This window comes from Anticarsia gemmatalis, chromosome 5 (assembly GCF_050436995.1).
Source record: "Anticarsia gemmatalis isolate Benzon Research Colony breed Stoneville strain chromosome 5, ilAntGemm2 primary, whole genome shotgun sequence".
Classification (NCBI taxonomy): Eukaryota; Metazoa; Arthropoda; class Insecta; order Lepidoptera; family Erebidae; genus Anticarsia; species Anticarsia gemmatalis.
In genome coordinates this window covers 3,346,406-3,372,340 of record NC_134749.1, presented here as the reverse complement: position 1 = coordinate 3,372,340, position 25,935 = coordinate 3,346,406, and the positions used below count along the sequence as shown (strand labels likewise).

Genomic DNA, 25,935 nt, shown 5'->3' with positions numbered 1-25,935 from the left:
TGTTAGACTTAAAAAATACAAAGAGAAATAAAAATAAATATGGCACAAAATATGCCCACCCCGCACCTTGCTAGCGTAGTGGACTCAAGGCCTAATCTCTCCCTCGTTCGACAGGGGGCCCTTACCCAGAGCCTAGGGTTAATAAAATCGGGCTAAAATTCATTATGTACCTACATAATTGGTTCAAAATAAAAGTCCAAAGCATAGATTAAAATTTATTAAATCTTTGATACATTCGTTGTTCGTAACTTAACGTAACATGAGCGATTCGTCATAATAATATAGTAAAATAAATTTTTCACAATTATTATTTCTCTCATAAATCGATAAATATTCCCGCCAAACAGTACACAGAATAAATATAAATATCTATTATAAATTAACAAAAAAACACTAACTCAGTCTGTTTAATAAGTTAAGTTAAACCATAAATGCAAAATGGCCAAAAAATTACTTTTTTCATTAATTTTAAGGCGATTTTACAGTCGAATAAATGCACCCTAGTAACCAATAGTTGTGATAAGTCTTTCCAGTGCTAAAAATAATACAAAAATACGTTTGCTTAATTGTATAAATAATCCAAAATAAATGCATTTCTTACGTGTTTATCTAGGAAAATATTAGGAAAAGTTTTATGCGAAGTTTCTACACGATGGCAAAGCAGCCATTTTGATAAATCAATTCTTTCACAAAAGAGTATTCACTGATTTTACCATTACCTTCTTAGTTTTCCATTTAGGTCTTCAAGTTAATAATGCTGCTTTTAATTATGTAGCTACTTTACATTTCCTTGAAACACCTCAAGTTCTAAGATTGCATTAGCAACAAACGCTACAAAATGGAAGCTCATAGTGTAACAGAAGAATCTGACGCCATTTAAATTAAAATTGATCCCTTTAACAAAACTATCCACATAAATATTCGCAGTTGAATATCACAAATTGTGTTAAGGACGGAATTTGACTTACTATTACATGATTTTATAACGATACAGGTCTAAATATGGTCTATGAAGGTGGGTCTGGTCTACAAACGCACCCAGACTCTACCAGCACGTAGTCTTGCCCTGTGAGGGTCACTGGACCTAGAGGAAGCACCAAGAATAAGTACGGCACGTACGTCTGTGAGCAAGTGCCTCTTACTACTGAACATTCGCTGGACCTGGAACAGAAAACATAGGAATAAACATAAGGCTTATACAAATAAGTCAAAGAGAATCTTGAATCAAAATATAAGAAATGCAAGTGAATGAGTGAAAAATAAAGTCGACATTTAAAGCTTCTAGGTTAAGACTAAGGCTGAATTTTAAGAAAATCATTGTTTGCAAAATATTACTCTCAATCGCTAGATGTCACTGCCTTCTTAGTAGGTTCAATTGTTTTACAAACCAGTCATTTTTTAAAATGTTTCCATAAGCTAACTAAGTTTTTATTTAACGATATAAATAAATAGTTATGCAATGAATCCGAATAATGAACCCGGCAAAACTAAACAGCTAATATTGATATTTTGATAAAACGATGCGGGTGATAAAAACGCCTCACACTGCACCCGCATTCAAAACGTCAATCACGCCGTTTCACCAAACAATTAAAATTATAAAAACATATGTATACGTTTTTAATAGTTCAAGTAGTAAAGCAGGAAAAACGCTTGCTATTATTTTAAACCTTATTATGAATTTCTACTCGTCAAAGTTTACGTCAACGTCTAATAGATGGCGTTAGCTACTCACTCGCAAACTTCAAACACGACTTGCTGAAGTAGATCGGGGAACTTTTGCACGATAGTGACGGGCTGCCCTGAAGTGAGAGATACTCCGTACATGGGTGCTGTGGTGTTGTATCTCGTCTTACATAGACGGGTGCCGCCGCAGGTGCTGCTTGACGCCGGCGCTAAGCCTGGCAGGTTAGAGGCGCGGCCTATAAATTGTGAAGAGTTTATTAGAAAAGAAAATGAATGCAATTTTCAATGTATTTGTGATGATGATCAGATGAATGAAGGATAATGACGTACACATACAGCGTTGAAACGATGCATGATGTTTAGTAATCCAAAATGCGTGGGACGGATGCTAAGGTTTTGGTTTGAAACTACTTATCTAATAAAATGGTCGGGTTGGTATTAAAGACACTGAGAAAACTTTCAAAAATTATTTATAGCTTAGGCGCCTAATAAAAAAAAATGGTAAGTACTGACATCCCGCACTACGCCAACTTGGCGGACTCACGGCCTAACCTCTCCCTCGTTTGGGATTGGGAGGAGACTGTTGCCCAGCAGTAGGACAGTAATGGGTTTAAAAAAAAAAGCGACTGTCTTGAAGTAACATCAGCTGGTAACTCCAGCGTAACTTATACATTTTTATTCAAAAGCAAAAACAAACTCAAAAGACATCCAACAGGTGCGGATAATTAGGAACGTGTAAAGATTTTATCTTACGCCGGTTATTTCCGTAGCAATGTCTCTAAGAGATAATCAAAGTACGAGTATAAAACGAGATTCACCTGTTTTAATGCTAACATCTTCCTGTACATACACCGAATACTTTAAATATAGTAGCTGCTGTAATTACGAACCTATTTATAGATCCCGTTCATGCAGTTTTACAGGTATGTACGTGCCCATGCCACCAAACGGCAGTTTCCATTTTTAATGATTAAATAAATTGCCTTATAAGTAATTATCCTTACAAATATACATCATTGGACAACGCACATAATACCTAATATGCTTTATTTCATAAACTTTAACAAAAATTTGATATCGTCATAGTATTTTTTGTATCTACGACTGATTCGTAAAAGCTGTTGCTCGTGAGAAAAAACGGCAAGAAGCTCGCGGCTTGCTCTTTTTAATTTAAAATATTTTCATTATATTGATTTTCTACAGAATTAATTAACGTATGGGTGATGGAATCTTAACTTAACAATGATAAAGTTCATTCGTTTCGTCATCACTTCATCAGAAACCCTGTCGTCTTTTTTTATTTTTTTTCCAACGCACCGGCTTACTGCTATATTCAGACACATAAAGTTATCCGGTGCGCAGCACATTAGGTAAACCCAAAAACCCTGTCATACGTCTTTTGTTTGTATTTTCCCAACGCAATGGCTTACTGCTATATTCAGACACAGAAAGTTATTTGGCGCGTGTATTAGGTTATCAATTTTTCAATATCTTACCAGTTCTGTTGCCTCCTTCAGTGACTCTTGTGCCTTCGGAATACCCGGCGTGGGCGTCAAGTAGCGCTCTCCTCATGATAGCAGGGTCCACGGTGCGGACGCCTCTACCTTGCCTTGAAGAAGTCCCCCATGGTCCAGACTTTAATGCTCTGTTTACTAAATGTCTGGAAAATAGAAGATGTAACGTTAGGTATATGACAACTACAGAGGTTTAACTACCTACTATCTAAATAATAATTAAATATCTTTGGACAACTTTCACACGGTCATCTGATTCCAAACTAAGCAGTGCTTGATGTACTATGACAGACAGACAGACCAGACAACTGATCACTTATATACGTTTAAATAAATACTTATGTAGATAGATTAATATTTTTGCTGATCACACAAATGTTTGTCCTGAGTGGGTTCGAACCCACCACACACGGCGCTACGATTATAGCGGTGAAGTGACCACGTTAACCGCTGCGACAATCGTGCAGTTAGTTAGTTATCTACAGCATGGTTTCTGAAAAAGAATTTGACAGATTTTTTCTACCTATTACTGTCACTTCATCTATAAGATATATTTAAGTGGAGCAATGAGCCATATTAGTCTTACCAACACCCTAGTGTTAATAGTGTCGACATTTACTTCGAGTAAACACAACGGTAGGAAGGTGTACTTAGATACAATTCTTATGGGAATCGGCTCATCGCCGAGCAGCTAACTGGTTGTTGCAAAATCAGTGTCTCTCAATTAAGTATGTTAACTTCTCTCATGTGTAGGTTAATCCAAATGTAAGAGCTTATATGATTCGCTAATCAAGCTTCAATGATTACTCTTATTTATGACTGGCAAATAACTAAGTAATTAACTATTAAGTTGCCTCAGTAATTATATCTACAAAAGGTCAAACTAATAAAGCAATTATGTATCACTTTATTATAATAATTTTAATCACTTTCCCGTAATAATTTACAGTTGTAGAAAGATATACCTACCTACTTTATACCAGCAACGTTGATTTTCAACTGCCAAGAAATGAGAAATTAACGACATCTATAATTAACTTTCAAAACTATAAAGACGAAAGTTTTCGTTACACACGGCTAGATGTCGCAAAATTAAATTAGTACGCCTGTCACGTTCCGTTACGCGCAGTAATGAAGAGTCGTAATAATCATTATTCTGCAATTACAGTAAATGCGGAAAATGTGTGGTACCCCGTAATAATTTGCTATGGAACAAAGATGAGCTTCAGTGGGAAAATTCTCACGACACAAACGCATTAATATTAACGGAACTGTGCAGTACTTTACCTACATAGGTTTTGATATTGCAAAAAGCTGATTGCGTTCTCATTTTCAATATTATACTCGGTTTCAAACAATAATTGTTTATCTAAGATCTTGGGTCGGCAATATTGTGATCACAGTAGGTACTTTTTGGTATTCATATCCGTTTTAGAATATTTAAATACCCGTTATTATGACCTAATTATTGTTTTTAAAAACCAGTTTCAACTTCTCTACGTGATTTGTGTTAAAAACAGTTAAAAATTAAATCGATACCTACACTTTTACATAATTAGTAGGTATAGGTATAATTTATACATAAGCGCAATGAACTTTGCTGTTTTAAATGTTATGTGATCTATGTGTTTCTAGCTAGTAGATGGGGTTAATGATTCGAATAAAACATTTAGTACAATATAACAACTTAAAGATTTATTTCGTCATCATCAATTACTTCTTCGTTCTCATCGACCATTTCAGTTTCCATTTTAATAAAATTACATGGTAACATTAATGACTCTTCTAACTGCAACTGTTTTGGAGCGATGGGATCCGATTTTTCTCTGTTTTCTAGAACCGTTATCAGATCTTGTTCCGTTATTAGATCCTCATAGATTGCTTTCGTCATAATAGAAGCTATACCTTTTTTTACACTCTGACCAAATACCATCTCCGCGGGTGTTCTACACAAAACCTCGTGAAACGTAGAATTCAGTTCATACTGTACGAATTTCACTCCCTTCTGCCATTTGGTATTTTGCGATTTAACCAACCAATCGTTCAATTTCTTCAGAATGTCCTCATTGGATTTGTCTTTAAAATCATTCTTGGTAAATATCCTATCCGAAGCGAGAACCTTCATCTCGGGACACAAAGACGATATTCGTCTACATATTGGCTTTATTAGGTCTAATCCATTCTTGGACTGCAAAATGTTCGGTGCACCAAAAGTCAAAAAAATATCTAGCAAACCATCAACTACTTCCTCGACTTTCAATACTTTTAACGGCTTCAAGTGTATATATTTTGTAATAAAATTTCTATAGACCATTAAATATTTATATTCGTCGCTTATTTCATTGGTAACGCACAATACATCAACTTGGCCACGCGAATAAAGCTCTGGATATTTAAAACTTGAAGTTTTTGTTGTTGCGTCTTCATTTTCTATTTCCAGTTTAAAACTTGAACATTCCGAGAAACTACTAGAAGGTGGGTTAAAAGTCTCGTCTATAACATCGATGTCATTGCTCGATGTCCACTCAGATCTCCCACGTTTGACTAATTTCTTTTTACATGGTGTACACATAGATAAGTATACGAGTACACTTTCCGCAGTAATATTTCTGTAGTGACGTTTCAGTTCCAGCATCATGCGAGTTCGGCCACCGTGATTCAATTTGATATGGTACTCAGATATTATATCATACATTTCGTCCATCGATACTAACATTTGCCGCCTATTGTCGCCCGGCACCTGAGCAGCGAAGAGTCTTTCTCCGTCAGGAGTTTCTACCACTTCGTATTTTTTCAAGCGACGATAATCCGCTGTTGTCTTTTTCGTAGTTACCTTCGCGTGTTTGATTTTTTCTATGAGCGAGCAATACTTCTCGCGCGATAATAACAACGAGTTTGGCGCCTTCTTATTATAAAACACATCGTTCAATCTCCGATAAAATTCGTCTTTATCTACATCCATAATAACTAATCACACTCATATAACACTTGAAAATGTCCAAACAGCTTTCCTCTTAAATACGCCGGTTATTTTGAGAAAAAGCCAACGCAAGACCTCGGACTAAACAAAAACACGCCTCGTTGAATGTATCACTGTATGAACTGACTGGGGAGGGCACGAAATGGCAACATGGCTTTGGCCGGGGCGCGTCAATGCCCGAAGTTACCCGATTGCTAGCCGGACAGCGCCGAACATAGCCGACGTCTTTCTCATACACACAGCACGAACCAGAGGAAACGCTCATTACCCAATCAATTCAACCGGTTCGCCTAGCTAATGATTTATTATAGCACTATTCGCGATTAATAGCCCGTGGTTTAGATGAATTAAGTATATAGAGTAGTATTTAGAGTAGGCACCATAATATAATTTTTGCTTGATTAAGATATTATTAGGTACCTTTGGAAAAGTTTTTAAGCTTTGGTTATGGTCTGGTAATTTTGTACAAAGGACAAAACCGTCGTGAGTACAGTCGGTGCTAATTACAAACTCCGGGTTTTGAGAATATGGTATTAGTCAGATTTACAGATTAGCTTAAACATAAAATCAAATTACTGGATATTGATGACGGACGAAAGATAGGTATTATAGGGTAAAAATTGTATTTTCTAAATTTAGTAAATGGTATTTGAGAGCACATAGAAGAACGGGCATGTATTAACACTCCGACGCGATATTTGATAGCCTACAGTTACTTATCCCGTTTAAGGGTTCCGTACCCGCTGTCTCATATTTGTATCTCATGAACCGTGATAGCTAGACAGATTTTCACACATTATTATAATGTATTTGTAAATGGAGTTCATAGACAACAAATGCTATTTTTATTGAAGGTATTAAAAATGTTATATGTTTTATTATTAAGTAGGTATCTGTGTTATGTATTATCGATTTCTATTGACTTTTCGAGAGTTCAAACTAAATTAAATATGGAAGAAGGCGCGAAGTCCGAAATGGCGCGAAAATAGATAATCCATAATTTGACATTTTACATGACATCTGACAAACGACGTCTCGCAAAAGGAAAATAATGTCACCTGAAAACCGAAACTAAAGAACCGATACTTTATATTTTAAAATATATTTACCTAGGATATGGTGTCCCGTCTGGGCCGGGACAATCTGTTCCTTGTAATGCATCTCCCCACGTGTACTTCAATCGTGGTCCACAGTCTGCAACAACGTAGCATGCTACCAGTGCCTGGAATTTAGATAGTAAAACATTTTTAGGAAATATTTATTTAAAAGTCCTTTCTTACCCCCGGTTTTTGAGTACATGTAGCGGTAGTTTATCTATTCAATAGCGTTTTTTTTTGTATGAGTTTTAACGCTATTGAATAGATAAACTGCCGCTAAATATATCTCAGAAACCGGGGGTTAGTTACCTACTCACAACAATTAAAAAATGCTTTACACGCATGCTGTGAAATTCAGCGGCATTCGCAATAAATAATAGCATTTACTGATTGGTATGTACACCACTGCTCGTGTGATTTATTGTGCTATGCTACAGCATACGGTACGGAGTCCACCGGTTTATCCATTTCAATGTTAAGTTTGACTTTATTTGTGAAATAAAAAATGCTATAGAGCTGACACATATTCGCTAGAAAAATAGTGATTAAAAATGTCGTTAAGTAATGAATACCTTTCTTTTTTTAAAGGCCTGTTTTGTTAACGTAATTACATAAACCTATCTGTGTGCCTTATTCTGAAATAATATCGTATTTTAAAATTTTAAATATCGTGTTTTTTTATTAGAAAATTTACAAAATTAGTATTCGTTTTTTTAAGGACTGTATTTTGCTTTAATGGTTAGGTAAATCAAATGAAACAATTTTACCTTTTTAACCACACGATTTGAATTATCAAAAGAATTGTAAACCTACTATTCATTGAATTATCATTATAACACATATTGTAAGCTGAATAGTATCTTTATATGGATTAAAAAGTCGGTAACTATATATAAATAATATGATTGGTGATCGCACGAATTCATCGGTGGCGCGTGAGTCGCCGTCAGGGCGGTATGTGTGCCGTGGCCGAATGACACAGATCCCGCTGCCACGGACCATCTTTGACAAACAAAACCAGTCCTTTTTCTTGTCTATATCTATTGGACACCTAGCGCAGGAACTGCACAACACGAAGATATCGTAAACGAAACAACCACGAAGTATTGTATGAGACAACGAACCGTAAAGAACGTGACCAATCAACTATGCGTGTTTAGAGAACTAGTAAAACAAACTTAAGTAAGTAACTGTGGATTTAACATACTGGCTTACTATCAGGTTTGTATTCCGTATTACGTTTTTAGCATCCAGAATTCATATAACATTTTCTTTTTAAATAAAATATATTTAATATCGATGAAAGACAATGACGTGATTGTCGATATTATTAACCGTGAAATACCAAGTGCAATATTCATATCCGGCGTAAATTTCATTTCGTTGGAAATGAAAGGGTAACGTAGTGATGTGCGGTGAATCGAAAAGACCCTCAAGAAGAAAGTGTCAGTGTCAGATTTCTAGGTCATGTGTGAATAACATGTCATTGAACTTACTTCGTTTAGCAGGCAAGTGTCAAGTGTAGGAATATTGTCTAGTTTTATTTTACTGTCATTAGCGAATGCTTAAAGAATTTTTAAAGTACAAAGTGAAATTCTATTTATGATTGATAATTACTATTAAGTTTTCAAAAATAGTTGCAAATAGTTAGCTCAAAATTATTTTGGTTTTAATTTGATCTTGTTATTTAATATATCCCAATAGTAGAGGTATAATATCTCCCTACCTAGAATGCATAGTTGCGTAATAATGATTTATAATAATTTGTAATTTTAATCAGGTTTCCTTTGACGCAACATTTTGTCATTGGGGATTGGTATTGTTATGTATGACTGAAAGTCTCAATGGACACTAGGAATAGATCAAAAGTGAAATTTGAATAAAGAAAAAGTAGCGAAAGTATTCATCGGTCTCTGGGGCCTATTGTAATGGACAACACGTTCTTGAACGACATTTCAAAGCTTGATTTCCGAGTTGTAATGATCGTAGTAAAACATTAAATTTTACTCGGATAAGTGTCACACAGAGATTCCGAAAGCTTAAACAACCTTACCGTACACGTTTTATTAGTTTCACTATTTACTTTGGCAAGTTATCAAATGTTAGTCATGTTTTAATATTGACTAGACAAGCCACTTTCTACAATATAGTCAGCGGAACTAAAAAGCTTGTTTTGAATGTGTAAGTTTATCCGCTTAAAACATCGTAAGCTAAATTAGTCATGTCTTTAGCATTCCGCAGATTTTCTGTTACAAAACTTACTGTATGTTACTGCTAATTTCAAATTTGACGTAGGTAGATGGCTAATTTAAGAACTATTTTGATTCGCCATTATCAACTTTGTTACCCAGGATACTTATAACAATGCAATGTTCAACTTTTAGCAGCTTTACAGTTTATGAATACACCTGTTGATATGTGCAAAAACTTAGAGTTTTTCCAGAGGTAAATAACTACAACAGTTAAAAATTAATTTTAAAATTAATGTTAAGCTATACACAAAACTGTTTGTTATCAAAAACTAAATATACTATATACCAAATGCAATAATTGCGCCTGATAAGAAGCAATTTATTTTAGGTATTTTAAACCAGAAGTACGAAGATTTAATTGTCTCTTAAGCTTGTATTTCTAAGGCCTAAGCGATCACAAAATATTTCTGATCATCATTTATCTCTCTGTTAATACCACCTTCATCTTACGCTATTACTTGCGACATTTGAGTAATTGAAGGACCGTTTATCTAACACTATAACGTTATTTTGATAAACGAAGCGGCTATTACCAAGCGTATTATAATAAAATCTTGCTTGAAGCACAACCCTGCATGCTATATCGAGATAATGTAAAGTAATGTGCTTGAACGAGGCTTGCGGCTTATGATATTCGTTTAGACACACTTCAAAGCCGTGCGACTTCCTTTTGCGTAAAATCACTGTGTCGCTTAGATATAGAACATAATGTCGGTCAGCAACCTTCAACTAATGATACGTTAATGCGCCTAGACGGCGAATGGGTGCCGTGGGTAACAGTAAAATAAAGATAAACTTCACCCACTGTTTTATACTTTTTTACCTATCTCCTGAACGGCTTGTTCGCTCCAAATGCATAAGCAATGAGTCAGTCAACCAAGTAGTAAATGACTTATGTTGGAGTTATTGGCTCGACGTAAGCTTTATTCTGTTTACTGCTAGAGATTTAGAAATACTCTTGATCATGTGTATTTTTATGTGAAAATCACACATCTTATATTTTTTTGTTATTAAATATTGGTAGGTACTTATTATATAGATATAACTTGCAGATTTCGAAAATATACAGTTTTTCGAGCGATCATTGATTATAAACTTAATTGTTTATAAGTACTTACTATTTACTTTAAAATAAAAAATAATTGTACTTAGTTGTAGGATACGCGGTATTGTCTGAAAATGGAATATATAATCCTATTATATATCCTATTATATATTAAATATTTAATACCTATATCATCAATAAAAAACTGCTTACATCTAAATAACAGCTCAAAGCTGCAGTACAGTAAAGCTCACCGATTAGCCATTTCTTGCTAAATGTAATAATATATTATTTATCCTTTGACTTTTATTAGAATATTTTAAAAACTACAGTATTAAGTTATATTTACTTACCAAATTAATGTAAATACTTAAACTTCTTGAACACATTTTTATAAATTAAACTGTATTTATTTAACTAAAAATAATTATAATTTAATAGTGCGACACACTTTTATACGCGAATTATCGTCCGAATGTGAAGATGATACATTCGCGTGAGTGGAAGGGCGTGCGGTCGACGCACTGCCCGCGCAGACAACAAGTGGTGTTCATTATAACGGGAGTTCCGCCGGGAGTCCTCAGAGCGGGCATAAGCGCCTACTTTACCTTCCATAGCGGTAGCTCTCTCCAACAATGTTTGATATTAACGCCATCTGCCGGGTATATGACGAACTGTTTACCGTTTCGCCTTACGGTTTTAGCCGGCATGTGACATTTAATCTGACAAGGAACAAGTACAACACTATTCTAAAACATGGCCGCATGGCTCGGTGACAGCGGCCAATTTGATACCCAAACACAAAACTCTTTCACATCAATTACAACTGAACAATTTTCAATTAACATTTTAACAGATAAGAAATTAGGACCTTTCTTAGACGAGGATAATTTTCAAGTGTGTGATTTTGATACAAGAGCACCAAAAAGCGCTGTGACGTCGGAAAGCGAAATAAATTCCAAGGGCAAAACTATAGAAAACACAGGATATTCATCGTAAGTTTTGAAGTGGCTACTATAAATTTATTGTTGTTTATTATCACAATACAGTTATTGCGTGCCTATCTTCTGTGCTTTTGATATCCAATCAGCTGTTTGTCAATATTATTCTATCTCACTCGCACTTATGGTAATATCATATAAGTGGTCTTTTGCTGGATGTATCGTTTTTGGGCATTCTATTTTGGTACATTACCATCACGATGTGATGCGAATATCCTAATTTTGTGATCCCAATGAGTACATTATTGAAAGGCGAGTGAGAGGTTTGTCAATCAACATTAATTAACCAGTACTTGAGTACTTAACTTCAAGTCACAAGTTTCATCTAAGTATTATACTAACCTACGTATTGAATTTGACTATCAAATATTACCTAAAAGTTTATTTAACTAAAGAACATAGTACAAAATATTACTAACACTAAGACTAATTTGTTATTTTTTTGTTGAAATTAGAATGTTATTAGCAACAACTTTTGTTATGAAACAAAAGAAAAACAAAGTCACAACACCTACACAAATTATGCAAAGAGAATGACTGTTCAACATGGCTAAAGAATTTGAATTTATATTAACAAATCCATCAAAGATAAACTTTATTTTTCTAGCATTTAATAGAGAAATAACTTTTTTTTTCAGTCACCATGACACAGAATCAGATATGCCAAAGTCGAATGTTGAAACAAAGGGCAACATGGACAAGAACAAGAGGAAGCAGGAGGACACCGGTGCGAGGTACAAATGTGAATATGAAGGGTGTGAACGCACATACAGCACGGTTGGCAACCTGCGCACACACATGAAAACACACAAGGGTGAGACCTTTGAACCACACATGTAGAAACAGCCTGCACCACCCTGCTTAAACCACCCTCAGCTTACTCACCATATGTATATGACAATACTGACTGATAGTTTTTTTTTCCTACACTTTAATATTTTACTGGACATTGCATGAATTTCTACACTTTTTATTTTATATTGCTATGGTATGCATGGGAATACAAAAAAACAGAAGACATCTATATTCATACAATGCTTTTTACTTTCTTGCTTTCTTTTCTTACTAAGTTAATGAAGAGTTAAAAGTATAAGACAGGGGATCAAAAGTACTCTAGGCTTAGTTAAAACCTTCAGTAGTCTATGAATAAAAAAAAATTATAACATTCTGTATGACACTACAGGCTGAATAAAAAAAAATCAGAAAAAAAGTTATTACTTGTGTCATGTTATCATTCTATATCTTTTTGTTATTAATAAAAAAAATGTTTTGAAAAGATTGATCTCCTTATCTTTATGGGAAGCTCACCATAATCTTTTGACTACTATCTTGGAGATAAGAGGCAAACATTTTCTTATTTACATTTTTTTTTACTTATCATTGTGTTATTTTTATTTGCTATGTCACTATTTACAGCCTGCTAAGATGATGTTTAGTTTAAAAATATCCATTGATTAACTTGTATAAAACTTCTACAGCAAAGAAGAAAAAAATAATTTCAAAAACTAAAGACCATTTGGCAGAAAATTCATTGTATAGGAGCTCCTTTAAATAATTATTTAATTTTGCTTTTCTAGTGTTGTTATAATGGCAACAGAAATACATAATCGGTTTAAATTATAACTGTCTAAGTGATCGGTACCCCTTTTACTAAGACTTTCTGACTCTTTGAATCCCAAAAAAGATTTCTGAAAAGTTGGTTTATGGAAGAAGTGGTTTTGAATGAATAAGTGACTGATTTCATTTATGATACATTCGTTTTTACTGTTATTAGTCACATAAATAAATCATATTTTCTGACTGCACAAATATTGTGTATTTCCCATGATTCAAGCCAAATTGGAAATAATAATAATTTATAATATGGCACACTATTATATTGCAATGATTAATTTTCACTTAAAAGTTGCCATACTGTCACATTTAACTTAAGCTGTAGTCACAAGCTTACTGTTTCAGCAATGGTCTGAATCCTGTCCAGATCAAATATTTTTGTGATGAGCATGAGTATCTGGTCAGAGATTGCATGTAAATTTATTGATCTAAGTATTTGGAAATATATAAGTATGTTTATCAGTTGTCTGGCTAACATAGTACTACTGCATAATATGGAAATTATAGATGATAATATGATTTGTCCAAAAATGTTTTTAATTCATAATGAAATTAAAAGCAATACTATATCACATTAATCTCCATGTACCTACTTTATATTAGATAACCAAAATGCAAAGCGAAAGGCTGAAAAGTATATTAACAATATTTTACTCAATTGAACAAACATACAAAAATCTGTGTAATTGTATCCATAACCCACAATAATGTATTTTGTTTTCTGACCACAGCTGACTAATATTACATAGGCTTGCACTTTCATTTGTAATGTGTTAGCACAACACTGCATTGTGGAAGTATCTTAATACACATCAATGACCTTTTACATACTCTTATATTATGAATAGTATCTAGTTATTTATTAATTTCCTATTATGTGAGAAATCACTACATAATATAAAGCACAGTCGCTTCCCGCGTCTGTTTCTATGTCTGTATGTATGCTTAGATCTTTGAATCTACGCAACGGATTTTGATGCGGTTCCTTTTTAATAAATAGGTTGATTCAAGAAAAAGATCTATGTGAAAAAGGTTTTTTTTTAATTGTTTCAACTATAACGAAGCCGGTGTGGGCCGCTAGGCTATTATAATACTACGTGCCTGTTCTTCTGACAAGATTCTAACTAGGTTTGTTTTTAAAAGAATAACTTTCATGAAAAATTTAAATTGTTCACCAAAAACTTCAAGTCCGCGTTATCCAGTAAACAATCTTGGCGCCGACATTCCAGATTGGTGACCGCATTGTAGTTTTTCGGTTTCTCCTTGTGTCGGAATACGCGTTCAAATCCGATCCCGGTTCCCAACTGTTGCTTGGCCGAGTTAAGATCTTACTGCCCTTACAGGAGGAAGACATTTATTATAGTTCAAAGGAAGATCTTGTGATTTAATCATTTTTTGGTGATGTCCTAAACTTCTTCTAAAACTTAATACACAATGTTTGTGAGAATGAATTAACATAATATACTTAACACTATCCTTAAGTAATTTACTAAAAGACCGATTGTTTTTTTCCAAAAATAATTTAAATCCTTTTTTGTTGGTTTCAGGTGAATACAGGTTCAAATGTCCGATGCAGTCATGTGAAAAAGCATTTCTTACGTCATATAGTCTGAAAATTCACATTCGAGCTCACACGAAGGCAAAACCGTTTGCGTGCAGCATAGGAGGGTGCAGGAAAGCTTTTAACACATTATACAGGTTAGTTTTTTAACCATGGCAACATTGGCGACAGTGACATGTTTTTGTGACAGAGTAAAAAAAATGTCACACTGGTAACACTATATTAGTGTATTGCAAGTAACAAAAAAAAACAGCAACTAAGATTTCAAAGATCAAAGTAGTGCTTGTAATAAATATAAGGAAATTATACCTGGAAAATGAAATTTTTACATCTTTTTCAGTCGTAAAAAAGCAATAGTTTCCTGTGTATTATTGATGTACTGAAAAGTAGAAATAGTGGTCGTTTCCACCTGTATTTTTGATACTAAAAAACTTGTTAATATTGTAGATGTCGCATAAGACGACGAATAAGAAGATTTTTTTCCTCTTCAGTGGAAAATAAATTATAAGAAAGTTCAGTGTTTTAAATACTTGAGGAAGTCTTTTCTAAGTTTTCTCATTGATATTCACAAGGCATAGGCAAAAAAGTGTTTTAAAATGCTTCGTAATTGGCCAATTAATTATATCGTCTTGAAAAAAATCTATATATTTATATAATATTTATGTTATCTATATGTGTATAATACTACTTGTAGAACGCCTTGATCTTAGCTACTATAAGCCAAGGCTACACAGTACACGTGTAAAACAAACAAAAATCCGTTCAAAAATGTACATCGAAAATAGAAGCATTATGCAACGAGAAAACACTGAAATGTTTATTACCGAATATTACGAATCGCAAACACTAAGTCAATCCATATTTCTGACTGACGTACCTATAAATTATTAAATTTCAAACAAACTGCATGACTCAGAGTGTACGTAATTTATATGCTTTGGCACATTGCCTGTATTTTTTAGTGTAATACGGGCAACGGTGTTTTCGTTTAGGATTATGTTCATGTTTAACCAGTTGTTGTAATATTTGTTGAAGGGGTGGAATTATAGAAAACTAAAGGCCGCCCACGACTTCGTCCGCGTGGAAACCCTTCCCCTGTAAATCCCGATCCTTCGGGAACTCCGGGATAAAAAGTAGCCTATGTGTTATTCTGGGTCTTCAGACACCTATATATATTAAATTTTATCGTAATCGGTTCAGTAGTATTTGCGTGAACGAGTAACAAACATCCATATATTCTCACAAACTTTCGCATTTAGTAAACAAATGCATGACTTTTGTGAAAGGTGTCACGTGCATAATAAATATATCACGCCCGTTATACACAAAGGTTCAGGCAAAGGTGTATGAAATACTCACGTCAATTAACAATGTTTGTCTCATGTCATAGGGGGCGAGCCTATTGCTATTCATCGGGCACCGGTTTTTTATGAGTATCGTAATTTCGAATATAATGCATTAAATAGATTGATATTTATTTCTCCTCAGGTTACGAGCACACCAAAGGCTACATAGCGGCGACACGTTCAACTGCAATGCTGATGGATGCACCAAGTTCTTCACAACGCTCAGTGATCTCAAGAAACACATACGTACTCATACACAAGAGAGGCCATATAAGTAAGTATTAGCTACCACCGACTACACCGTATATTTTTATATTTTCCCTCTTATTCATAAACACTCTATAAACCTATTTTAGTTAAAAAACTACAATAATATGTTTTCTCTTTTTCATTTCGCTAACGAGTGAAAGAAACAAAACACTTTATAAGCCGTAAATATATATGAAGTTATGAAAATAATATAAGAATAAAAGGGTTTGTCTATAACAGCGCTTCCTATAGCATTCAATTGTAAATATTACCAATATCAATCTTATTACGACGCAAGCTCACTAAAAAATTCATCTGATTCGCTCGAGTGTGTGCGAGATTAACGGCATATTTCGATTTTGAGATATTGCTTATGATATAACCTGTTGTATAAAATAAATTTAACCCGTTAATGTCCCACTGCTGGTCTATTGTATCCTCCCGTAATGAGGGATGGGTTAGGCATTGAGTCCACTGAGCTGGCCCATTGCGGTTTGGGAGTATAAAAAGGTAAAAAATATAGTGGTTGGCAAAACTATGTACTTATTAAGATTGGTATTCAAAAAGCCCATTAGTCAATTTTATCTTCTTTATATTTAAAATGTAAAGTTTATCCTAAACTATTACCAATACAAAACTGTGAAGCAGGCAAATCAAATATTGTGCAATACCTATTGAACAAGGAAAGACCTCGCAACATTTTGATGAACACCATTTTACCTGTTATAATCATTTAGCCTCTGTCTATATTTAGTAAGACGAAGCAAAAACTTCAAGTCACGTCGATAACATAATCACGTCAGAAAATAGCCATCATCTACATCATTATCTCTATGAGATAACAACTTGTCATAACAGCGATTCACACGGTACACGGGTGCCGGGCGCAATTTGAGACAGAAGTACGGCGGGTCTAATTACTAGAGTTGCCACGAATAGTGAATTGGCCGAATACCGAATACCGAATATTCGGCAATGCGGTCGGCCGAAGCGCCGAATATTCGGCCGACGAATATTCGGCACGAAATTCATGCTTGTCGGAGGCGCGTTAGCTGGATTAAGACAAGTCGCAACCTGCTTTCCTCGTTGCGTAGGCGCGGCAGGCGACGAGGGGTGGAGCGGGGTGCAAATAAACACAACACATCGTAGGCGAGTATTGTTTCAATTGCGAGTAAATCACGTCACGGAACGCTTTGTCAGTGTAAAAATGATACATAAAATAAAACTTAATTACTATTTTGCTAAGAGGCTAGCTTGCTAGGAGCTAAGAAGGCCGACCCTTACAATTGGTGGTTCGCAAACGAAAAACAATACCCAAACCTTTCGAAATTTGCTAAAGTGTATCTTTCTTCTCCTGGAAGTAGCGTGTATAGTGAAAGGTTATTTTCTGAGGCTGGTATCATTTACGATGAAAAGCGTAATCGTTTGCTACCAAGAAATGCTGAAAAGCTTGTTTTTATTCATCATAACTTACCATTGGTTAATTTTCATTACTAAAGTGTTGTAATTTTGGAAATAAATACATAATTTTGAGTAATATGCTTGTCTTTTTTACATGGTTTGGTATTCGGTATTCGGCCGAATAGTACCTATTATTCGGCCGAATACCGAATAGCAAAAAAAGTGGCCGAATAGGCCGAATAACGAATAGTTGCCGAATATTCGTGACATCTCTACTAATTACTTGTATTCTTATGGACGCCACCACACTGTGTGCGGCAGACCCGCACACGATTTCAGTGTGTTATCCCTGCTGGCCCAACTTAATATGAGGGATATTAAGTTTTATGTATAACTTAAAACTGTATACCTACTATTATAAGTTAAAAAAAGTCTGTGTCGTAATCCGTCTGTTAGGTTTTCAAGTCTAAACTACAAAATCAATTTCAATGAAATTTCATTGAGAGAGAATATAGGTTACTTCTTATCGCAATACATGAAGGAAGGGTTGGGAGAGGGGATGGATGTACGTATGAATGTTGTACCTGTACTAAGTCACTCACTAAGTACTTACACAACGTAGACGAAGTCGCAGGCAAAAACTAGTCTTTAATATGAATACAAGTGATTAGACAGTAGACACGCAGTTCTCCCGTCCCTTCACGCGCCCGTCACGCACCCGCAAATTGCGTTCAAATGTTTCATACATTGAGTGACAAGATGTATGGAAGAGAAACGTTAGTGGGTTTCCAATTTCTTTAGTAGATTACTTGCCAAATAGTAGGTAGAAAGTGTTCTGGCGGTGTGCCAAAATATATATCGTACACGTGTTTTCCATGCCGGTGTCTTGTTTTGGTTAAACATATTTGATAAAATTATAGAGTAAAGATTCAAGGTTCTATTAATCATCGTAGAAGGCTTTTTATACAATAGTATGTACTATTATAACTTATATGTTAGGACTTCGTAACCACTCTGTCACGGAAATCTTTACAAACATACAAATAACGGACACAAATTACAAGGAAACCGAAACATATTTCGAATGATTGCAATATAAGTAGGTATTGCGTCAATCGGGCATGGACGATAATACGTCTTGTATTAGCCATATTCTACAGACATTCTTATTTGACGAAGTGGAGTATTTCCGATCTTTGAGGAAGTATATCAGCCGATCCTTTCTTCGACTCGGCTTCTAGTCTCACCGAAAAAAATATCAGTACCTAGGTACATTTTACATAGAGCGACCACCTATCTGACCTTCACAACCCAGTTACCTGGGTTATAACACAATAGGTACTCTTCGGTAAGAGTAGTTGCCAGACTTTCAAGCTTCTGACTACTGTTAACGACCGTCTAATATCTTCGAAAATGATAGCCGAGACCCACAATTTTACGTGCCTTCCGAATCTCTATAGCTTAACCTCAGAGATCGATCCGCGCGGCTGTTGTTAACCAAGCCAGCCAGGTATCCTAACCTTTAATCTAGCGTTTAAGACCGGTTAATATAAAGGTCCTACTCTACATATTTAAAATTACGTCGGTGCATTAATAACATAGTATATTTCTATCAACGTTCAACAAATAATCATTGAATATGTTAGAATAAATACTTGTAAGAATGTTTGTCTACTTCACGCCCACTCACACGCTCATTGTGTCACGTATAAGTATAGAACATTGTTGAGAGAATTATACAAGCGACGGAAATAAAAAACTTATATATAACACGCATTCTGTGGTATATTTAGATTGATTGTAATATCACGCTTGTTTCATTAGAAAAGTTAGACAGTGATATTTTTATAAACTTTTATTTTAGTAGCCAAATGTTTGTCTCATAATCGCAAATCAATTTACTTACAGGATACCAAATTTTCTTAGTAAGGTTTCAGATAACTACTCTATCACTCTTGACATAAGTCAAAGCCACTTTGCAGCGCCAATACAAACAAAATTTTTGAGTTCTCAAGGCTCATCAAATAATCGAAAGACTCGAAACAATAAATTATCTAGTTATATATAAATAAACAGCTAGATACAGTTACAGATAGATTCGCAAAATATTTATTTTCACATTATTCGCACGTAAAATTATCTTTGCCAATAGTAACTTAATTAACAACTATTTCTTAAATACACAAACAATAATAATATTTTCTTTTACAGATGTCGAACGGAAGGCTGTGGTAAATCGTTCACAGCGTCCCATCACCTGAAGGCTCATGGTCGGACACACTCAGGTGCCAGACCGCATGCGTGCACCGCGCCTGGTTGCGGCAGATTATTCTCTACCATCACCAGTCTTAAGGCGCATGCTATGAAACATCAGGTAAAGTTCTGAGCAACTTTAAAAAATAACCCCAATTAAGTATTTGTCTGAGGTCTTAGGTTCGAATCCGAGTCGTTTTGATACATTTTTCATACATAATATTAAGAACCTGTAATCGGAGGCGCATTGGTAACGGTATAGCGATTATCTTAACCATTGCGCTAGAAACCCCGTCACCATAGTAAAGTATTTCATACCAGATGAGACTATGATATCGACCGTGTAGAAAAATATCCGGAATAAAAGTTTATTTAGTTGCAAAGTCAATACTCCATACAAAATAACAACGTAGTTTAAAACAACAGAATTTATCTATGAATGCACTTTACAAAACAAATAGCACGAATGTTTTAAATACTTAACATTGCAATGGAAGCCGTGAGCTTAAAGCGATTTACGAGTGAAATCTTTGTTTAATTCGTTGTTGACAACATGAGCGAGTGGCAATTTATAACGCTCATTTCACATGCGCTGAAAACTGCATGAGGAAGTAGAGATTTTAAAATTTTACGCAAACCACTGACATTTGTAATTAGCAAAGTGTATTCTGGCTTCCATCCAAATGTAAGTTCTTTATAATATATTTTTCCACTAGCGGCTAGGCCCGACTTCGTCCGGGTACGTAGTAGTATTTATGCCATTAATAACATTATTATCATGGGAATTTCGATCCCATAGCAACTTAGAAACCTTGTCCTCCTGACTAATACGTACACATTAAAAAATAAAACATACGTTTTGATGATTCATTTTTATTCATATAGATAACTAGAGCGACTTCGTCCTTGTGGAAACCCTTCCCGTGTAAATCCCGATCTCTCGAGAACTCCGGGATAAAAAGCTATGACGTGTCTAGAGTTAGTCGTAGAGTCTTCAGCCACCTCCATACCAATTTTCATCGTAATAGCTTCAGTAGTATTTGCGTGAAAGAGTAACAAACATCCGTACGTTTACTCACAAACTTTCGCATTTATATATTAGTAGGATATCTCGACGGACAGATAAATCAAAGTAAAATAAAGTCTCACGAAACTTTTCAAAATTTTCTGAAGATTATAATGTCATTTTCACATGCAATTAATATTGTTGTAACACAAACAATGTAGTTTCTGCTTACTTTTCATCGTTGAATAGACTTGTTATTCGTGATATATGAATGAAAAAACACCAGTGAATCAGTTGTTTATTCTAGATATGAGTCAGTGTAGAAATTAAGGTGACTGTTCATGTAGTGGGTGTATTTGTATTATAGAAATAACTAGAATGTACTTATGAAAAGGGACAGAAATGAACACGACCATACCAACATTATTTATTTCTCTAGGATGAATAGTGAAGTATCAAAATGATGCCATTAGACGTAAAGCTAAATATCTTTTTGTGATAAATTCAAATTCAAAATATCCTTAATTTTGTAAATTTCGTTCAAAGTGTTTGAAATAGTCAGAATATAATGTATTTCCCACATAGTAAAAAGTGGTTGCTCGTATGAAGAAACAGCAACAAACTCACGGCTAGCTCTTTTTAAATTAGCACATTTGATTAGTAGTAACGATATTTGAATGTAAGATCATTGAACCAATATTCTACAAGTAAACTTAACAACTATACATTTTGTTTACAGGTTGAATCCGAGCCTGTCATAGTAAAAGAAATAACGGAACCAGCGCAAGCACAACCACTTCCACAAGCAATACCAACGCAACCACAAGTGCTACCACCACCACAGCCGGTACAAACGGCAAAGGTCACTGAAGACTTCATGAACTGGGACAGTCTGCTCGAATCCTTCGGCAGAATTACTACAGAGTCCAATTCTACCGACGGAAGCCTTGAAGACATCACTAAAGTTAACACTGTGGACATAACAGAATTATTTAACTTCCCCGATAACTCTAACAATACTAAAAACATTGAAAGTACTGACCTCGCTGTGGACTATGATCTAGCTAGTTTAACCCTCTCACCGTTCGCCGTTGATAAGAATGATAAGAAAATCACTCCAGATTCGTGGGTAGATGTCACTGAACTACAAGCAACTGTGCCTTTAGAAGCCCCTCCAATGGATGTCGGACCTAAGTTAGAAATAAGATCGAAAGCGATGCAACTAGCTCTTGCTAATGTCATCGAAGACCAAGCGCCGTGGGTTGATGTTAGTGCTTTAGCGGCATCGATATCAGAAACACCTGTTTGTATAGAAGAAAAAACGCCTGAGAGTATATTCACTCTTGCTACTTTCGTTCCCACACACATGCAAAGCTATATAGACTTGAATACCGAAGTCGCCCCTACAGCAAATCTCATCACACACGATTCCTTCGATTTAGATACTCCAAACGTCCTCGATGTCGGTGACAAAGTGTTCAACGATAGTGAAATAGTTTCAAATCTCGATACACCGAAACTCGATACCGATTACAGTATATTCCTAGGACCTGAAGAGGAAAGATCCTTGAATACTCCACCACCTTCCAAAGTGCAACAGAACATCGAAATAAATCCTGCTAATTCAGTTCTATTCAATACTGATTTGGATTTAGAGGACACTTTATTGTTTGATAATGAACCTCCTTCTGATATGTATGTTGTGAGAACTGAGAATATCTTCGGTAAAAAGATGGCTAAAAGAAATGCTCTAGAACAATTGACGGCCGACGCTGGGATTTGCTCCTGTTCACATTGTAACTGCGATCCTGGGGTCGGAGAGTGCAGGAATTGTAGCGAACATCAACCAGAAGCCACTAAAACCGGTTGTAGTGAAGATAAATGTTCATGTGTTGATTGTAAATGTGATCATGCGGCCATGAAATGTGTTTCTGGGTGTGGACAAGCGACCGATACTAACCATAACACATTCTTACATTATCATAAACGACATCACACATCTAACTTAGAAGATTTAGGCATTTACACATCAATGTGTGATGATGACGTTCAGACGTCAGCCGTCGTGCAAAGTTTAGTTTGTTGCTGTGGACCCAAACCGTCTACTGATAGCGGTCAATCTAGTGACGACAAAAAAACGTGCGACGCGACTAATAAATCGTGTTGTTCTGATAAAAAGTCACCTCAAAAAACGTCCGATTGTGACACAAAGGTACTCAGTTGTGATCAAAAGCCGTCATGCAGCGACAAAATACCGTCGAATCAGTGTTGTAATCACGACAAGTCTTGCTGCGTCACGATATGTTTTAAAAAACTGGACGCTCTCAAACAATTCCTTTCCAACAACGACCTCATTCACGCGTTGAAAACGCACAACTTCGATCTAACAACGAGCTAATATTAGTAGCTTTACCAATCATTGCATTTAACTACGTACAAAAGCATTGAGTTTCTTGCATTGCCATCCTTACGCTATTAGTCTGCCCTTCGTGATATTTTAAGCAATATTTTTACGTGAATAACTATGTGTTTTGTTTCGTTATATGTATTTTATTTGCTATAGCTGTGTTAGGAGTATGTATTATTTATATACAGTGAGTGTAAGTGTATTTTCTCAGATGTTTTATGTTTATTGTTGAAACATTTTGATATATTTTCTCTTAATTCAGTGATAAAAATCAGGTGACTTTTCACTTGGTTCATTCTCTTACAGCCTGAAAGCTTGAAAGTTAAGTTGATTTGGTGTAAGGGGGAGTAAAATAATAATAATCAGTCTTATTTTATGCAATTATTAGATAATGTTGGCAATAATAAGACTGTGGAATTGAAAGTGGCTCTCTATGTTAAGTTAGAGACTATTTCATAATTTCCAAAGATTGTTCAAATATACTTGAGTTCAAGAAATTACAACAAAGTTGTCAATCAAAATATTTTATACAAAAAAATCTTGCCTAAAAGAAAATATTGAAGGATAAATAGAATAATAATATATTGTATTTATTTGTATAAACATTTTAATATATTAAAGTGTTCATAAAATCAGTGTGCCAGTTGTAAGTGCCATAAAAAGAAAAATAAAATGATTTTTTTTATGAAGTTTGTTAGTATTTTGTGTAAGAAACGTAAATGTTTGGTGCTATCTATATTATAAGTAAACCAGTGCCTTAATGTTGTTGTACTTATATAATGCTTAATCTGTACAAATGTTGAATAATTTTATATGAGATTTTATTCATTAGTTATTAATAGAAGCAATAATATTAATGCTGTAAGTTTTCTAGTCCACATAACAAATAAAATGCTTTATAATATTTGATCGTTTTATTCCATATAAACATTGAGATCCAGTAAATTTCAAAATATAAATATATTTTCTAGACAGCTAATATTATGCTACGACATAAGTCTACTTTATGAAATTGAGACAGAAAGAATCTATCAAAAAGGTATGAAGTCTGCAGCCAGATTTAGTATAATATTTGGTAAAATTAAGACTAAATTATTACATCTGTATTGCATCTCCATCATAGTTGTTTGAATAACTTTCAGCTTAGTCGACATCATCGTCCCTTTCCGGAAATCCATATTATGATTCTTACCACTAGGACCATTAAACCACATAGAACCATTTTTAATAACCTATATTCAATAAGGAATTATAATAGATCAAATACTAGACGGAGTTGTTAGGCAGCAAGTTTCATTTGAATGTCAAGTTGTAAGTTGTAGTAACCTTAAAAGCTGTACCTACCCCTACTGAAAATAGGTTATTGAGAATGCCTACATATTGGTGGTCAATAACAATTCCCTTCTTTAGTCTCTTTTCTCATTCTAATCAGGCTCAATACAAATCTTAAATAAATGTACTTAGATTATACATAAAATCATGCCTTTTCCCATAGGGGTAGACACAAAAGAAAAATGTACTTAATTGTTCTTAAATGTAAAATACACTGTAGTGAAATACATTTTTTTATAATACCTACACATAATAACATACTGTTACAGATTTTATAAAAGTTTAAGCAAGTTATTTTAAAAAAGTATAAATAGAAATAGGAAGTTTATTAAAGTCTAAAATAACAAAAAGGTTATTATGCTTTAAATAAACTTACAATAAAATCTGTAAGAGTGGAACAACATTCACATTATGAATTTTTGAGATTATACAGGGTATTCAAAGTCAGATTGTCAAAAAAGATTTCAAATCATGGTATCACCTTCAAACCTTCAAGGAGGTTTAACGCCTCTTCTTTTTGTCATGACGTCTGGCCCTGGACATTGCTGCTCTGTGGCCTGGTGAAGATTGTTCTGAGCTGCATTCATCACTATCAGTGTAAGCCTGTAAAAATAACTTTAATCAACACCAAGCCAGCGAGAGTGTGTCTATATTAATCATGTAGGCATATGGTTTAGTTGTTTCTCTTTTTAAAAGAAAGGTCATAAAAATATGTGCATACATAGAAATGATTGCCTATAGAGCTTTACCCAGTCTCTAATAAACACGTTTAGATTAACAACTCAGTCTTTCAATAAATGTTTTAGTCTAAATGCTTTTGAAATTCTGACTGAATTCACTCAAGATATCATGTTAAATATTATGTTTATTGAGTTTTGTATAGTGACATAGATAATTAAATAGTAACTAGGGAGCACAACTAATCAAATTCTGATATACAATGTCAGTAAATTGTAACAAAATTAGTGCACTTGATCTAATTAGTTAAATTTTACCTTTTCGTATGGGTGTGATTCGCTTTGTTCGTCGGTTAAGGTGACACAAGCTAGTAAACACATTAACTGAAAAGCTGCACCGATGTACAGCCCATAGCGAATCACTGTACTCATCAAATCTTCGGCAAAAATCTCGCTGGGAATCATGTTTGTGGTCGAACGATCGATAGTATTCACTCTTTTTCTTAATTAAATA

General features: G+C 34.6%; 2 protein-coding genes across 3 annotated transcripts; one reads left to right on the top strand and one right to left on the bottom strand.

Moving 5' to 3' along the window:
• Nucleotides 1–202: 202 nt before the first annotated feature.
• LOC142972817 (uncharacterized) lies at nucleotides 203–11,159 on the bottom strand. Its single transcript, XM_076114128.1, has 5 exons — nucleotides 10,928–11,159; nucleotides 7,290–7,402; nucleotides 3,183–3,346; nucleotides 1,736–1,922; nucleotides 203–1,161 (listed from the first exon to the last, which is right to left on the bottom strand). The coding sequence occupies exons 1-5, from the start codon at nucleotides 10,961–10,963 to the stop codon at nucleotides 1,008–1,010; spliced, it is 654 nt and encodes a 217-aa protein (XP_075970243.1). The 5' UTR covers nucleotides 10,964–11,159; the 3' UTR covers nucleotides 203–1,007.
• Nucleotides 11,160–11,299: 140 nt separating this feature from the next.
• On the top strand, nucleotides 11,300–24,316 carry LOC142972816 (uncharacterized). 2 transcript variants are annotated; one of them, XM_076114126.1, is made up of 6 exons: nucleotides 11,300–11,569; nucleotides 12,214–12,389; nucleotides 14,737–14,887; nucleotides 16,239–16,370; nucleotides 19,958–20,120; nucleotides 21,745–24,316. In XM_076114126.1, the coding sequence occupies exons 1-6, from the start codon at nucleotides 11,331–11,333 to the stop codon at nucleotides 23,401–23,403; spliced, it is 2,520 nt and encodes an 839-aa protein (XP_075970241.1). In that variant the 5' UTR covers nucleotides 11,300–11,330; the 3' UTR covers nucleotides 23,404–24,316. The 2 variants fall into 2 exon arrangements, with proteins under 2 accessions (XP_075970241.1, XP_075970242.1); XM_076114127.1 differs by lacking the exon at nucleotides 11,300–11,569 and adding an exon at nucleotides 11,737–11,838.
• Nucleotides 24,317–25,935: the final 1,619 nt, after the last annotated feature.

Bases quoted from the DNA above. Each gene is read 5' to 3' on its own strand.
- LOC142972817 (XM_076114128.1), bottom strand. From the start codon at position 10,963: ATGTGTTCAAGAAGTTTAAGTATTTACATTAATTTG. The intron at 1,923-3,182 runs GTAAGATATTGA...CACAATTTATAG, and splicing joins TGAAGGAGGCAACAGAACTG to GCCGCGCCTCTAACCTGCCA. The intron at 1,162-1,735 runs GTGAGTAGCTAA...TTTCTGTTCCAG, and splicing joins GTCGTGTTTGAAGTTTGCGA to GTCCAGCGAATGTTCAGTAG.
- LOC142972816 (XM_076114126.1), top strand. From the start codon at position 11,331: ATGGCCGCATGGCTCGGTGACAGCGGCCAATTTGATACCCAAACACAA. The intron at 12,390-14,736 runs GTGAGACCTTTG...TGTTGGTTTCAG, and splicing joins ACACATGAAAACACACAAGG to GTGAATACAGGTTCAAATGT. The intron at 20,121-21,744 runs GTAAAGTTCTGA...TTTTGTTTACAG, and splicing joins CGCATGCTATGAAACATCAG to GTTGAATCCGAGCCTGTCAT.